The 17,775-nt window shown below is 31.8% G+C and overlaps 1 protein-coding gene across 2 annotated transcripts; it reads right to left on the reverse strand.

The window, feature by feature from the left end:
- Positions 1 to 582: 582 nt before the first annotated feature.
- LOC130649319 (E3 ubiquitin-protein ligase TRIM56-like) lies at positions 583 to 9,237 on the reverse strand. 2 transcript variants are annotated; one of them, XM_057455586.1, is made up of 6 exons: positions 9,066 to 9,237; positions 4,992 to 5,274; positions 3,606 to 4,528; positions 3,492 to 3,540; positions 3,194 to 3,246; positions 583 to 1,483 (listed from the first exon to the last, which is right to left on the reverse strand). In XM_057455586.1, the coding sequence occupies exons 2-6, from the start codon at positions 5,246 to 5,248 to the stop codon at positions 1,008 to 1,010; spliced, it is 1,758 nt and encodes a 585-aa protein (XP_057311569.1). In that variant the 5' UTR covers positions 5,249 to 5,274; positions 9,066 to 9,237; the 3' UTR covers positions 583 to 1,007. The 2 variants fall into 2 exon arrangements, with proteins under 2 accessions (XP_057311569.1, XP_057311563.1); XM_057455580.1 differs by lacking the exon at positions 9,066 to 9,237 and adding an exon at positions 6,712 to 7,258.
- Positions 9,238 to 17,775: the final 8,538 nt, after the last annotated feature.

Here is a 17,775-nt window from a genome sequence, read left to right on the forward strand (position 1 = left end):
ACGACAACCTCGTCTCAGGTTCTATATATTATAGCCGTAAAATTGATAAACGAGGCATTTCAAAGACACGTGTGTCTCCGATATTTGCGATATTTTGTATTGATATAGGATAATTGTACTTTAGGGTCAACAACCTTGTTTCAAGTTTTTATATTTTAGCCCTAAATTTAATATACGAAGCATTTAAAAGAGACCAGTGTCTCATATATTTGCGTGTCAAAGTGTCATGTATTTGCGATTTTTAGTTTTGATAGAAGCTAATTGTACCTTAGTGACGACAACCTCGTCTCAGGTTTTATATATTATAGCCGTAAAATTGATAAACGAGGCATTTCAAAGAGACGTGTGTCTCAGATATTTGCGATATTTTGTATTGATATAGGATAATTGTACTTTGGGTTCAACAACCTCGTTTCAAGTTTTTATATTTTAGCCGTAAAATTAATATACGAAGCATTTAAAAGAGACGAGTGTCTCATATATTTGCGATTTTTCGTACTGATACAGGATAATCGTACTTTAGGGACGACAACCTCCTCTCAGGTTCTACATATTTTAGCTCTAAAATTGATAAACGAGGCATTTAAATGTGACAAGTGTCATGTATTTGCGATTCTTCGTGTTGATACAAGATAATTGTCATTTAGGGTCGACAACCTCGTCTCAGGTTCTATATATTTTAGTCGTAAAATTGCTAAACGAGGCATTTAAAAGTGGTTGGTTTGATATATTTGCGATATATACATTTCAAGAAAACTTGTTTGGTGCTTTTTACGTTCTTGATTAAAGAAAAAGATGTGACGATAAGTCCAGAAAGAGGCAGTGGTGTTTCTTAAAACAAATTCTGTTTGAAATGTTTTTTGTAAGGGTTTATTCTGATACAAGCTGCATTCCGTTCTTTTTGTCAAACTACTGAGGTGTCTTACTCACCTCTGTTGGTGAAGATGGCACATCCCAGCTAAATTTTTTTTCTATTTGATAAATTATACCATTTTCTTCTTAAGAAGTCATATTTTGAAATTTCTCTCATGTTCTTGTAATAAACGTTTGATAGTGTTATTACGAGTACCATCATAAGCAGTTTGGTTCCATTTGTCTCGTATATTGACATCGATGTGTGGTATAGACAACAACAACTTCACACAATCAATATAATTATAAGCAGATGCAAGATGTAATGGTGTGTCATTGTTTATGTTTACATTGTTAATGTTTGTGATGTCATGATTAATCAAAAGTTTCAAAACATCATGATGACCATAACATGCACTGTAGTGATATGCATTCGATTTACTTTCATTCACAGCATACACATCACTTCCAGCATCAATCAAACATTTCACTACTGATGGATTGTTGTGATATGCTGCTATAATCAACAGTGTTGTTTCATAAACATCTTTCATTTTAACGATACTTGGATGATCAATAAGAATTGATTGAAATGTCTTGACATCGCTATTTATAATGATATTTTCGAGTTCTAAACACAAATTATGTGGTAATAATTAGGAACAAAAATGACAACACATTTCTGACCGGTGAAATAAATTTTCACTAACTGAAATAGGGCCGAAGTCTACAGACGGCACCCTAGAAAATTTATCTAGGAATCTCGATTTCTAACCTCAGAAGTTTTAGGAACATTTACATAATTGTCTAAAAATTGAAATTTAAAAAATTAAAATGTAAAAATTTAAAGTGCGTGTTTGATATTCTGTTACATTATTGGTATAAATTCCCTGGAGACGAAGTTGCAGCGGGTCTACGCGGTTGACTGGGATCACGTGACATCTTCGTTCAGTGTTTACATTTTTTGCACGCTTTAGTTTTCTTTACAGTCCTCTGAAAGAAATACAACGCTGTTAGGTTTTATCCTCGATTTTGTTTAGGAGCCAATTTACGGTGCGAGTCACAAATTTTAAACTACGAATTTAAAATATCTAGCGCGAGTTACAAATTTTAAAGTACGAATTTAAATTATCTAGCGCGAGTTACAAATTTTAAACTACGAGTTTATCATATCTCGTGCGAGTTACAAATTTTAAAGTGCGAGTTTATCATATCTTAGTGCGAGTTACAAATTTTAAACTGCGAGTTTAACATATCTTAGTGTGAGTTACAAATTTTAAACTGAAAAAGGAAAACAGGAAAAAAAATCACATAAATGAAACGAACTTTTTTTATGATATCTAAAAAACTTCAAAAGTTTCCATCACGTTAAAAATTATATATCTTATTGTAAATAAAAAGAACATCCACATGCTTGTTCAAGCTACTTTCTCTTAAAAGAAGTACAGGAGATCTTAATTTATCAAAATATTAGATCTTAAGTTTCTACTTGTGACCTAGATAGAGGTTATGTATGGGACAATTATTAAAGAAAGAATGTCCTGGGTGAAAGTTATTGGGGTTCAAGAGAATTTGCATTCTGTATTGTTCTTACTTTACGACGAAAATGAGGTTGTTCTTAGTTTTAGAAACAACGATTTGAACCTAAAGTTGTTCTTTTGTTATTCGAATTTGCCAGAAAGGAAAGGCTCGTGTTCTTATAAAATTATTATTTAGTCGAAATTAGCAATTGTACGGGAGGGAAGGGATGGATTGTTCAGTGAGAAATTATCATTAGTAGGAGTTATCTAGGGGGGAGTTTTATGTAGATTCTCAAATAGTGGTAAGAAATTGGATTGACAGTACTGTTAATCATCAAAAACTACATATAGGGACGAATAAATTAAGTCTAATTTTTGCGTAACGCAAGAGAACAAACCCCAGTCTTTGTCGCCTAAAATTTCTCTAAAATATTGGTTTATCTTAAAATAATTTAAAATAATAATAAACTTTGGTGAAAAATTTTTTTCCAAAGCCTAGCGTACAGAACTGAACAGTACTATGTACAGTACACAGCAACAAGAAAAACTTTCAAATGTGATGAGTGTTAAGAATAGATAGTATTGGAATAATACTTGTGCAAGTATGAAGTAGTCACGTTATTACGGCCAAACGGAAGTTTAACTGTGTTCTTAGCAGAAACTTGAGAGAAACAAAGCCTCTATGATTTAACCCTTAAACTTAACAGGTTGAGTATTTCATTGTACTTTGCTGCAATGTTCAAAATTAGCAATACCACATGTAATCTGGATCGAGAAATATAATGTTATGGGCTAGCTCCACCACATAAAAAGCTTCATACCTTCGAAAGAGTAACTCTTCTTAGCAAGCTGGAAACCTTTTGGCTTTACATCACTAAATAAAAACACTGTTCAATTATAGTGCTGCTATTTTTTAATCTTTATCAATCTGTATAAACATTTAATAAACAGGCTGTAGAAATATTGTAATTGTATGTGACAAATATTGAAGCAGTTGTAATGATATTTCAATCATTTAAAATAGTTCAATAACAACAAAGTCTGATTCTGATCATTATGGTGATGAGTAGTGAAAATGACAATGACAAGTAACACTATGAGGATTTAAAATATACCTACTTCTGCTGTTGTTTTCCAGAACGAGGATTTACATTTGGTTTCTCGTACTCTATAAAATACAATAAATGTTTTAAAATTCACACAATTTATGTTAAAACTTTAATAAAAACTCACTTTTCAGACTAAATTCAACTAAATTCATTAAATCAGTTGTTAATTGTGAATAGTTGGGTTGGGTTTCATCTTCATCAATCAAGTTTCTATAAACAGAACATTCATTGGGATCTACACCAACAGTGGTGATTTCATCAATTGAAATTTTCATTTCGCCCAATGGATTTGACAAAATATCTGCTTTGTTCATTTGATGAAGATGTGAATTGAATGTTGGGATAGTTCTTGGAAACGAGGATAGCCTGCGAAGTTGTCGTTCAATTTCCAACTTTTCTGTAACTAACTCAAAATGAGATTTTAAATTAAAAGCTTGAACGTATTCTGTAAATTCTTGTACTTTCTTATTGTCGACAAAACCATCACAAGTCAATTTTGCTTTAAATTCTTCAGATTTCTCATCGAATATCCGCAATAGATCTTCTTCTTCTTTATTTAACATTTTGAGATATTCTTCTAGTCGTATTAACTTTCTTTCTTTTAATTTTTGAACAAATACTTCTCTTTCTTTCTCTAAATTTGTTAGAGCGTCACTGTATTTTCTTGTTAAATTTTTCAACACCACTTTTGTTTCATCGAATGAGCTGATAAACGCTTGGAACCACTTTTTGGCTTCCAGTCCAAAATCATCAATCGTTTTTATTCTGTGATTCTTATGTTGTCTGTGTGCGCAATATACACATGTTAACAAATTTTCACAATCAATACAGACAAATTTTGCAAGCGAGTCGTGTTGCTTACAAAATGGTTGGAGTTCTTGCAGTTTTTGATTGAAAATGACATTGATATATGATTTGTTGGAACAAGAATGAAGGTTTTGACATTTTTTACAGATCTTTAAACTGCATGTTGTACAGGAATAGTTGATTATCTGGTTACATTCTTTACTTTGCTGACATAAAGATTTAACATTTTCACCAGGTGAACTATGGATAAAGTAGTAACAAATTTTTTTACGAAAACATTCTATATTATCAAATTTTATATCCTCATATTCCATTATAGTGAGTTTCTTAACATATGCTATACACTTTTTATGACGACCATGAGCTGCTGTTGTTCTTACTTTCTTCTTATATTTTAAACAATTGTTACTTACGATAAATTACAAATATTTGGTATAAAATTTCTGCTTTAAAATATAATTTCCCTATGTTTGTTATTCTTTTATGAAGAACTTTTAGATTTGTAATTGTATATTTTTTGTTCACATCCAAACCACATTTGTGTATAGGTAACTGAAATGTTTGAAACTAAAAACTTTTTCACAAAATTATGTCTGTGTTATTTCCATGCGCGTTTGTCTAAATTAAACATTCTGACAATTACTGAGAGAAGTACTAAGTAGTATTGAGAGTTTTCAGTATTATGTACATAGAATTAACTTACACTTTTTCCAAAATGCCAGTTAATGTGAACACCTTAACTAACGAGGATGTTGTTTGTTCCTGAGTAATTATTGTCTTTTTAGTACACCTCACTGGACAAGGCAGTTCAGCACTCCCATCTTCCATAAATACTAAAATACCATCCAGACAACCTTGACAATAAGTGTGCCCGCAGTTCAGTTGTTTAGGCTCATGATAGGTGTCCAAACAAATCTTGCATTCCAACAACGCAGCAAGCTCAACTTTTGATAAAGCCATTTTATTACAGAAACTTGCAAAAAATTCTAAAAAATAAAAATATTTCAAGTATCTTTTTTATTCCAGATAAGTGAGATTGTTTATTATTATTAGTGGGCAGCTTTCATTTAAAGATATTTACGTCATACACGTCTAAAATCATGCGCTAGGAATTAAATTTTTGCTAAGATTAAACCTCACCACGCATTGTGATAAGAAGACACTTTTACAGTGATTTCGCACAGTTAAGTAAGGTTTAAAAATATACAAGTAATTTACAAAATGAATAAAAAATGAATTTCGTGTGAATCAGCATAAAATTTAAAAATATTATCTGTATTTCCATGCATAAATAATCATGTCAGTGACATGATTATTTATGCACAGGGATGCATAGCTTTTGAATTCAGGGTTTGTGCATTTTCTTATATTGTTTAGATTGATGCTTACATTACGATGCATGACATTACTTGGTATTTCGTATGAAAGAGAACTACTAGTATAGCGATTAAAGATCCATATATTTCAATTTCTGAAAATGAGACAAAAATATGCCAAGTAGCAGTTATCATATGTGACAGAGTGATGAAAAGTGAGAAATTGCAAATAAAGTGTACTCTCTGTCATCACTACGAGCCAATAAATTGAATTAAACTAATATTTTGTGAAAAAAGAAATTAAGAATCGAGATTATGAATCTAAAAGTATACCCCTCCAAAATTCAGCATAATCACAAAACATTAAATCCTAAAATAAACGAAATTGCATCACACCCACAATAACAGATAAGGTTTTGCAACAAACAGCCTTTATTTAAGCAAATGCAATATATAGCTTTCTGTAAACCAATAAATTTACATTTCCAAACCAAGTATATAGTAAACGGTTAAAGTTTATTGACATTTTAGGTCGTAACATATTCCCCCTTACATAAACTCTGTCTTTGAAATTTTCTTTAATTATTTACCAAAAATATAAAAAACTTTCTCTTCTAACTTGTGTTTTCAAAAATATCTTTCACAATACTCAAACAACAAATGACACGCCAGCGTTTGTCCAGTAATAAAGTATCTGATTAAACAGTGGAATAATAGACCCCTTTTGTTGCCATAGCTCGTATTTGCTTTTAGAAGTTCTTCATCGTAGGAGCTTTAAGACACTCCGTTATTTGTCTTTTAAAGCTTATAATTATCATATATATTTAAGAAAAATTACGATAATCTGTTATTCGCTATATTTGTATTCTTGATTTTCGTATCATAGACCATTTGATTTATAATTTAATTGAAAATCAGAAATGAAGAATGTTTGTAAAAATACTAATGAATCTAAAAGTATACCCCTCCAAAATTCAACATAATCACCAAACAATAAACTTAGAATGAACGAAATTGCATCGCACCCAGAATAATATAAAAGTTTTAAAAATGATTCGATCAAATTACGAAGGAAGTAATAATAAGCCGAAATAATATTTTACTTACAGCACAATCAATCGAGTATTTTCCAGACCGAAATTGTTCGGTGTTATTATTTTTCACTACACTTATTATCAGACAGCCTTTATTTGAAGCAAATGCAATATATGGCTTTCTGTTCTGTATAACAATGAATTTACTTTTCCAAACCAAGTATAACGTGAACGGTTAAATTTAATTGATATTTAACGTCGTAAGATCTGTACTGGAAATATTTTTAAAACTATTTAACAGAAATATACAAAACGTTTTAACTTGTGCTTTTAAAAACAACTTTCACAATACTCAAACAACTTAACACAAATGACACACGCCAAAAATATTTAATTAAACAGTGAAACAATAGACCTCTTTTGTTGCCATAGCTCGTATTTGCTTTTAGAAGCTCTTCATCGTAGGAGTTAAGAGACACTCCGTTATTTGTTGTTTTTTAAAATCTTAGTTATCTTATAGTTTTTGAGTAAAATCACGGTAATTTTTTACGGAGTTCCTGACACTTCCAGGCAGACATATTATTTTTGTTACCAGTATTACTTCAATTGACTTTTGTTTAATATGCCTTAATCTAAGATTTCTTCTATTGGTTCAGAAAATTTGTTGACACTCTTCGACAGTCCATTATAGAACAGATTAAAAGGCGTTATAATTGGTATAATATTGTAAATTCTCGATTAACATTCGGCTGTAATAAAGTTGGAGTTAGGAGGACAGGTTTGATGTGAATCTCGTCCAGGGATTCTTAGTTTCTTTATATTGATTCCGTTCAAACAATTAAACCTAAGATGTCCAGAGAAGAGACTGGGTTAACCCCATGCATCATGATGTGCGTTATAAAAGCCTAAAAATATAAAGTAAAAATTTGAATTTAATCAAATAACACAAAAAGAACAAAAAACAGTGAACAAGTCTCCTAATGGGTTATTACCGTTTATTCAGTTCTTACAGAAAAATATGAAGTCAAATAACCAACAATACTGTTTCCAATTTGTTATTGCCGTGGTGCCACGAAATGGCTGGTAAATTAAATTTAGAAAAGTTCTTAAAAAAAGCTTTGTTCGTCTTTTATAACTTCCATAAAACACCTAAAATAGATCTACAATGGAAAAGATAAAAAAATAAAAAAAGAAGGCATGCGACTAAGCAAAAGGTCATCTTCGGACGATTTTGTTTTCTGTTATTATTTACACACTAAGCAAAAAAAAGCACAAAAAGACTTTAAAACCTACTTTTCAAAAATATCACTCATGTCTGTACATGTACAGATTTAATACACCCTAAAATTTTATTTTTTATTTATTACAATTATGACTTTTTGAAGAGAATATGCTACAGATTGTACATTGTGTCCTTTTTTGGAAATGTTCGGATCATTTCTAAAACACACGCAAAACATAACATTCTAAAGAAAAGTTGAACATGAAACTATTTTATGTTTAAGTCTTAAAATGACTACTTTGACGACAAATAAATAAGTATGTTCCACAAATTGATATCTATATTTTTTTTAACATTTACTGAAAATTCTTGACTGTGTTGAGATAAAATAAGTAAGTTGAAGATAAATAATATTCAGCACTCAATGATGTAAAGAAAACTGGCATTTCTTAGCTAAAAAGACAAATGGGGACTTCTTTTACAGAACAGAATAGTCAACTTTGAAATAGAACATGTCGATCTGAGCATGTGCCTTCTGCTTTTCGTTTTTTTTCAAATAAAATCCAAATTATATGTGAAGGGTTAAGTTAAATTAAGACATTTGAAAGAGATCTGGATTCAGCTTGATTTGATCAGATCACAATGGTCATAATACTAATTTGAAATAATATCTCACTTGTACAACCACCAAGAAATCCAACTGAACCACATTATTATGATTCCAAACGGTAAATTGCGTCATAAAAATATTATTTGTTTGACGAGGATAAATTTAAAAGTATGGTTTGTTCCTGTTGGAGAGTGTTAATCTCGAAGGTAAAAGATACACAACGTAGATAAAAAATACAGAAGGTGGAGAAAAAGAAAATCTGTGCCTTTCCTGGGAAAGTTACAAACCAGATGGACTTTTCATTATTATTTTAGGCTAAATGTCGATTAAGCTTTTAGTCAGCACTTTTTATGTTTCATAACAAAATATCAAAATATCTTAGACCTGAGTTAACAAGCCTAAAATTTTCAATCGCTTTTAAAAAAAAATATTTGGCGTATTTGAATTCAGGATCAAAATTTATATAAACATGCAAATTATAAAGCTTGTAGACTAAGTGCAACTGCCAGTATTAACGCATAACATTCGAAAATCACTGGTTTTTCTTGTGATAAAAACAAAACAAATCATAAAGCAAAAAAGAACGGTCACTTACAATCCGGTCTAAATTAAAGCTGAAATAGTTCGATTTGTGATTTTAAGTTCACCTACTGCGGATAAAAAACACCTTGATCACTGAAGCGGCTTCACTGTAATACACATTTCCCGAATTTTTTTCTTTTAAGTTTTAGAAGTTTATTGTTTTGACTTTAAGATCATTTTCAGCATCAATGAATTTGTGTGTATAAATTTTAACTTGGTGGTGTTAATGTTACGGTCAAAGTCTCTTTCTGACATTTACTAATTAGTTTCTGTTTCAAGCAGAGTTTAATAAGTTGATTAATAAGTTGAGAAATAGCAGCGGTACATCAAAGAAAACTAACTCAAAACTATAATATTTAATTAAACAGTGACGTCTTTTGTTGCCATAGTTCGTATTTGCTTTTAGAAGCTCTTCATTTTAGGAGTTAAGAGACACTCCGTTATTTGTTGTTTTTTAAAACCTTAATTATCCCATAGTTTTTGAGTAAAATCAAGGTAATTTTGTACGGAATTCCTGACACTTCCAGGCAGACATATTGCTTGTATTACCAGTATTACTTTAATTGACTTTTGTTTAATATGCCTTAATCTAGTATTTCTTCTATTGGTTCAGAAAATTTGTCAGACAGTCCATTATAGAACACATTAAAAGGCGTTACAATTGGTATAATATTTTAAATTCTCGATTAACATTCGACTGTAATAAAGTTGGACTTAGGGGGGACAGGTTTGAGAGTCAACAACGTCCCTGGTTCTATATAATTTAGCCGCAAATTGATAAACAGGCATTCCAAAGTGACGCGTGTCATTTATTTGCAATTTTTCGTATTGAAACAGGACTAGCCGAGAGACTAAACCCGACGTCGAAACGCCGTGTCTAGAAACGTCGTTGAACACCCAAGCGCCTAATAAGAACTGAAAACAGTGTTTCACAATAAGAGCTTTGTAATAAAAGAAACAAAGCTGTGAACTCGTGTATTCTCCAAAAAACCTAAGCGTTGAGCAGGAACATTTTGTTTACATGGTTTGACTTGCTTATTATTTCCATAATAACGAAATTCGGCAATCAAGTCAAAGCCAGCCTCCTTTTTCTCCTTCTTTGATCTTGAATCAGTTTTTTCTTCAAATGTAAACATTAATGGAAACCATCACCCTGGACAAAAAAATGTTATGTCAATTTAAAATACTTGTGAAGTAATTTTTCCACAACAAGCGAGATGTAAAGAATGACCAACTTGGCGAAGAATATTATTCACAATTTAACAAAGGAAGAATGCTTAAAGTATTGACGCTGACTACTTAGACAACGGCAGGGTTTTAATTGGTTACCATAGCAATTCGCTGCAACTTTATATATCCTTGCCTCAGTCTTTTGGAATACTAATGAAGGCCTTACGATACAGTTTTTTCCTTGTTGTTGGTAAGATGTTATCATAAAATAGGCGCGATAAGATTGACAGTTAATTTAATAACAATTTTTTCAGGAAACGATCTTTTGATGATACAAAGCTAGTTTTATCCGCCTTGATTTGATGTAATTTAAAGAGTTTCAAGAAGAATATTTAAAGGAAAAATAATTAATTTAGAAAGTTTTCTAACCAGGGATCAGAAAAGTAAGGTGAAACGGGTAAATATAATTTTTCCATACTTTTTCATCATATTAATATAAGTTTTCCATTCCTGGACTTGATTTCAAAATTTCTGTTTTGGTCGTTGTTACTTTCCTTAACCTTATTGTCTCTGTTTGGTGCTTCTGTAATGGTGGACTCGAGGTCTGTGTTTCGAAAAGGTAATAAAATCACGTATAGATGCAATGGATTTTGCTGGAGTTACTGCGGAGTATCTTGGGTAAGTCATTCATTATTTATATGAAACCTTTCAACTTTTATTTCGACTGTGAGATATCATAAAATAATTCTAGCGGATGGTATTGTGTTTCACATAATCTAACATTGAAAACATTCACTTTTTTATGTTTCCTCTAATTTAGCATGAAGTAAAAATCATATTTCATGAAACTACGTTAGCTAAATATGAAAATGCTTACAAAGTTTTTAGTCTTAACAAAATTAAACAATCGTTTGGGTTATATTCTGAAATACTCTTTTTCCAATATTTCTTTCCACGGTGAGATTAAAGAAACCAAGTTTGAACAGTTATCTTAGAAGAAATGTTTTCTTAACTGAAGCTATACTGTAAAAACATGCTCCTACATCAAGTTTAGTCTTTTAAGCGATGCGATGACGTTGTATAAAGGCGGGTTTCCACTCAAACGAATGTAGAATAAGTAGAACAAGTAGAATGAAATTGCTTTATGAAATATGCAAAAAAATTTCGTTTGTTTAAAACATCTTCAGTCATTTTTCACTTTTGTCCGCTTCTCGGTGAAGTGGAAACTTCTAGGTGAAGAGAAATCTTCCTTCTGTCTTACCAACGCGTCTTTTAATGTAACTGCATTTGATTTCGAACAAACAACACAAAAGTATATTTTATATTATTCCACGTTGTTTTATAGTGGAAGCAGTATCAAATTACTTATAAACATTTATCGGCTTTTTTTTCGGTCGCTTTTTGTTATTTTCACCTGGAATACAATCATAGGACGGAGCAATGTACCATCAGCAGTAGTTGTTTTTTCCCCTCTGATTTAGTGCGGTAATGGCAAAATTTCCTCTAGATTTGTGTGCCCACGTAACGAGAAAAAATACGGTATTCTGCAGCCGCTAGTCTGCGAGAGCTCAACGTTGGCATAATTATGCATTGTGAAACAATAAGCTCCGCAGGCCACAAAGTCTGCTGGCCAGGAAATTGGAGTGTACTGCGGTAGGCAATAATTAGTACACGTTAAAATTTTTGATCTAATCAAAGAATCCAAACCAGGTCTGATTGTCATGGTCCGCTGTAAGCATTGAAAAGTAGACAATAAAAAATATCGCAAAGTAATCTTTTTGTTACTTCGGTAGGAACTGGTATCTTCATTGCTTATGGTGAGGATCTATAAATTCCACAAATATGTCCGTTCTCGTTTTAATTGTGTTTCTAAATTAGCATGAAATAAAAAATGAAGTAACGTTATATAAATAAGAAATAGACTTTTGAAACACCTGACTGTTGTTGTTTGGTTGACGTTGCTCCATGATGATACAAGCGACTGGAGAGCTGATATCATAGATACTTTCAGTGATGGTTTATTCGGATTAAGACTAAGAAATATGAGCTTTACTAATCGTTTTCTGTAACAAACCTTAAAATCATCACGCTTTATTAGGCCTTGCTATACTCGTACTCGGGGTATAGCCATTCAGGAGAACCATGACAATTGCTGTATCGCTGTTCATTTACATACGCGAGAGCTTGATCAGCATGTAAAGCTCTATTTAACAGAGCCAAGAAGTTTAAAGAACTTATAATTAAGATTTGTTCACTTGTGGGAAATTTTTGTAACTCTTTATTCCCTTTAACATTTCGCCGAATATTTCGAACAACATAACACAATGGAAGCATTGTGCAACCAAATTCAAATTACTGATCTTTTGCGTTGTCCTTCTGCCGAAGTGGATTTTTCTGCGGGCATATCGACTAGTACCGAGTACACGGAAATAGACGAGTGCAAAGGCCGAAGTTCTAGTTCGACTGTAAATTGAAACTGCGTAGAATTAATTTTTCGAAAGAGGACAATTTGCAAATCCTAATACTAGCGGAAAAAGAATCATAAAACGATGATAAGTCCAGAGCTTTCTTTCCAAATCGGAAATTACTGCACTGGGTATTTAATCTAGGCACAAGAATCTAAAGAGTTGTTTCCATTTTTTCAGACACGTTAGGCTGAAGAATCCTAATCTGTCTTAATTTAGATTTCAGAAAAATTCTAGTTGTAATAAATGCGTGATTTGTGTAATAATGTGCGTAGTTTGCTTTGTTTAACAGAAGTATGAACTTGATGCATCGACTTTCATAAAACATATATTGCGAGAACGACAAATATAGTTAAAATCTCGAGTGAAAATCCCATGTTGGGGTCACACCCAAAGCCCAATCCTTTTTTACCTCTTATAAATGCAAAGGTCCCTTCCGTATCTGCAAAACCCAAAAGTTCGCGTAAGTGGCTTGGTGTAAACGTCTGTTTTTTATCTCTTTTTTACATAGTGCGTTTGTAATTAATTTTAAAGGCTATTTGCCAAAATTGTGCTGTAAAATGTTGTGTACTTTAAGATAAGAGATGTAACCTCAACCTAGTCTACGTTTAACTTGTTATTAAAGTGTTGAGTATAGGTCAACCAGTAAATATTGAGCAACTAAACCTTAATTTATCAGATAAGAAATGCTATTTGATCCTTATCATGTGTAACCTTAATTGGTTTTAATAAAATCCTTGTGTTTTGATACATCTATCAATTTACACAACAAATTACATCCTTAAATCCTATTACTAATAGCTTTATGTACGACTTGCACGTTTCTTATTTACTATATTAAATCAGAAAAACAATTTGAAACATCTGAGTAGATTATGAACTGGTGGCCATGTGATAGAGCATTTTTACTTATATGGCATACAATATGCGCAAAAAACGTTTAAGATATAGTCATCTGGAAAGCAATCATAGAATACACTGTTCTTATTACTGATCAGTTGAAAACATTATCTCTACTGGAAATATATTTCTAAAGTATAGCTTAGTCTTAATTGATTTTTAAACAGATTTAACCTGACCCAAAAAAGATTAGAATGTCCCTTTAATTGGTCTGGTTTTATAGAAATTACTGGAGTCTGTTTTCTTACTGCAACGTTGTTTAAAGTTTACTTGAAGCAGCTTAAAATTTACAACATGAATATATATTACCATTTATGAAAAAATACAATTATAAAGGAAAAGCAATTTGCATGCAAAACCGATCGCCATCTTGAAAAAGAACTCAAGCAGGAAACATCAATGTTATTTTTACGCCATTTTGTTGTTCAGCGACAAAATTTTGTTACGGAACTTAAAGTAACGTTTTCAAGTTATCAACAAATAGGTAAAATGTTGAGTTTTGACTCTGGATTTGTACATCCATCCGAAATAAAGTCGCTAAGAGCATAGACGGGTGTATAGAGGCTGAAAAAACCCCAGCCGTAGAGCAACTTTGAGCAACATATATAATTTTATTATATATGATTTTTTTTATTATATATGATTTTTTGTATTGATACAGGATAATTGTACTTTAGGGTCAACAACCTCGTTTCCAGATTTTATATTTTGGCCGTAAATTTGATAAACATATATATAGTTATTGAACTGTTATATTATTTATATTATAATAAGTACATTAAAAACTAATATATATAAATCACACCTAAAGCTAGCTAGCTTAAAACTACAGATTTAGATAGAATAATAATAGAACTTAGATAGCATATAGCTAGCTCATTATATATGTTGCTTGACTGTAAAAAATTTATATATATTATAAAAATGATAATATATAATGTATAATATATATAAATTTAATATATATATAATGAGGAAGATGTTGAGCATTTTTCAGGTAAGAATAATTTGTTTTAACTATTCGTTATTAAGATCGAATGACGTACCCATCCCTGGTCAAGAGTTCGAATTTATTAGAATCAAGCAAGATCTCGACAAGGCGATTTGACTATGTGATCTTTAAACATTTGTGGCTCATGTTGTTATATTTATATTATGTTTTGAAATTTGAATATAGAGGAAGCAAGTTGGCTAAAAACATTGGTTGTCAGGTTTTATAACCATTGAAATGTTTGTTCCCCACAAAATCTAGCTGTCTGTCTGTCAGTTAAATTAGGCTGCTTAAACAACAGTAACATAGAGGTGAATTTTACACCTGTAGGCATTCCCAGATATTTCGATCTTATCTGCGCTAACATTATGTTGAGAAAATATCAGGGTGATGTTCGCGTAAAAATTAAAAATATCCATGGTATAACGAAACACTATTCTTATAAAAAAACGTGTGCTTTTAAATCCCTTATAATGTTAAAGCATGAGAAAGGAACATCTTCCTTTTTCTATATCCATAACTCTATCTCTATAATAATAGCCGTCGTCTGTCTCTTCGTGCGTCTGTTTGTTATGAAAACACGAAATAATTATAATAACTTATAAAGGACGGGCTACCCTGTAGATTTTTCCACGGGTTAACGTCTAGTCTCTTTAATAATAGCCGCATTCCGTCTGTCTGTGTGTCCGCGAAAACCGCGTCCTATTACGGAAATACGAAATGCGATATATAAAGGACGGGCGACTCCGTGGATTTTTCCACGGGTTAACGAATAGTCTATGTTGTAATACCCGTATACGTCTGTCTGTCTGTCTATCTGTCATGCAAAATGGTGCCGAGAGTAGCGAGACGTGCGTAATGCAGTATAGAAAAGATTTCTCCACGGGCCATCGACTAGTACATCTAAAAACAAAACATAATAAAACAATACAGCAATTACCTTATCGGTAAAAAAAGGCGGAAAAAACATTAGTCGGCAAAAATATAAAGTCGGCAAAAATATTAGTCACTTGGACAAAATTTAGTCACTTCTTGCAGACTAAATTTTTGAATTTAGTCACTTTTTGGCGACTAAATTTTTTAAGTAAGTCACTAATAAAGAATAATTGCATAAAACTGATGAAAAATTAGCAACAAGGTAGAAAAAACGGCAAAAATTTGGTCGGAAAAAAAAGTGCGAGAGGAAGTTAAGTCGGAAAAAAAATCGGAATAAAAGTTTGGTCGGTAATAGAAAATTCGGCAAAAATTTTAGTCGGCAAAAAATAATAGTCACCTAGCCAAAATTTAGTCACTTTTTGCCGACTTTTTTTTGCCAATAAGGTATGCACAAAACAACTAACAACGTTTTGTGGGAGGTAAAGTTGGTAAACAAATCTTGTCCTGGATATACTTAAGCTTATACCTTGTTTATAAAATATAAACGAATCTTTTAGTTTAGTTTTTTAGTTTTTCTCTAATGTCATATTTTTTTAAGATCACGAGAATACAGCAGTTTCTGAAACAAGGAAAATCGTGAAAATCATTGCTCCAAGAAAATCAAACAGAAATTGGACGCAGTGGTCTAAAGAAGCAAGCGCTGTCGTACTAAAAAGATGCCACAGTTTTATTGTGGGCGACTTGCTGCCAGGAAAAGCTCTATGTGAAAAGATTATTGAAGAAAACCAAGGCTTGCTTCAAGGTCGTTCCTGGAGAAACATTAAAGATTTCGTGCGAAATCACAAAAGAAACGTGTCGAAAAAAATGTCAGAGAAATGATTTAATATATAAATAAAGGAATATGTAATTTAGAATACTGTAAATACTCAATTAAGTCAATTAAAGGGCTTTTTCTAAAGGTGGGGTTTATTGAAAAAGGTGGTGTTTATAGAACAAAAGTTAACTTATTCCTGTGCACTTATTCTTTTATAACATGTTAGTGTGAAATTTCAGTTTAAAAATAAAAGGTATATAAGTAAAGGCCAGAATACACTTGTATAATATCATTAAATATATTTTAAAATACAGCTATAATTTTTCTACAATATACTTATAATTTGTTATAATATCGTTATAATTTCATTTAATTTCATATAATCGTTGCCACAACAACGCTAGCAGATAATAGATGTATAGTCACACAAACAAGAGGCATTCGAAACCAGATCACCAACAATATTATTAAAATCAAACTCGTTTGATTTTATTCAAATATTATAGCCATGCAGCAAATCACGAGGCTATGACACACATGCCAGGTGTTGAAATTATACATAAGATATTTAGGTATAAGTGGTAAAAATTTATTTTACATCACACCTGTGCAAAAACACTTTAAAACAAGATTGCTGGTGAACCCGGAGGGGATATGCAGGGTCTCCATAGATGCACAGTGGATTTCCATTACTGTCATAGCTATGTCGTTGAAGGAGGTTAAGCCCTGAATCTGCCAGCATGCCACTGCCATGACGTTTTCCCCCTATAGGACCAAACATATTAGCTGTATGCCCATTTCGTGTTACTACTGATTGAAACTTAGGGGCGTGTTAAAGCCCCAACAGCTTTCAAGTGGTGCACCCTTGCCAAACTTGGTTGAAAGAATTTAGTATAAAGTATAGTATAAAGTAGTATAAAGTAAAATTTTTCATATGTTGCAAAATGATGCACAGTTCAGGTATAGATCTACCAAAACGAGGGACCATATCAAGGTATCTGCAGGGATAAGCAAACCATTTTAGTAGGGTGCATAGTACTTCTATCGATGTGCATACGGTGCCATTAGAACAGCAAATATTATCTGGTATTTGTAAAGCATCATTAAGCCTGTAAATACTATTCTTCAAAAAACGAAATTCAATTCTACACTCATCATCACATAATAGTTCAAGATTATATCTATCATACATCCAATAGGGTATTTCTGGATTTTTTGATGAGCACAAATTCATCATCAGTGATCATATTATCGTCATAAGCTAAAAGCAACGATTCTCTAACGGTTTTTAACTTAGGCATTTTTTAGTTGCTGTTTTTTCGCTCGCTACCTTCAATATTGATTTCTCCCGCGGCAACGCAACAGCATAGACGCACGTAATTGTATGCCTAAGTCAACTTCGACATTTGACACCTTAACCTACTTTTCAAACCGATTAAAATTCACATTACCATAGCAACAATATGCACTTGCATTGTACCTAAAAATGTCAGACTATAAGACACTG

The sequence above is a fragment of the Hydractinia symbiolongicarpus genome, chromosome 1 (genome assembly GCF_029227915.1).
Source record: "Hydractinia symbiolongicarpus strain clone_291-10 chromosome 1, HSymV2.1, whole genome shotgun sequence".
NCBI classification, from domain to species: domain Eukaryota; kingdom Metazoa; phylum Cnidaria; class Hydrozoa; order Anthoathecata; family Hydractiniidae; genus Hydractinia; species Hydractinia symbiolongicarpus.

Bases quoted from the DNA above. Each gene is read 5' to 3' on its own strand.
- LOC130649319 (XM_057455586.1), bottom strand. From the start codon at position 5,248: ATGGCTTTATCAAAAGTTGAGCTTGCTGCGTTGTTGGAATGCAAGATT. The intron at 4,529-4,991 runs GTAAGTTAATTC...CTTTATCCATAG, and splicing joins ACTGGCATTTTGGAAAAAGT to TTCACCTGGTGAAAATGTTA. The intron at 1,484-3,193 runs GTATGAAGCTTT...ATTTGTGTTTAG, and splicing joins GAAGAGTTACTCTTTCGAAG to AACTCGAAAATATCATTATA.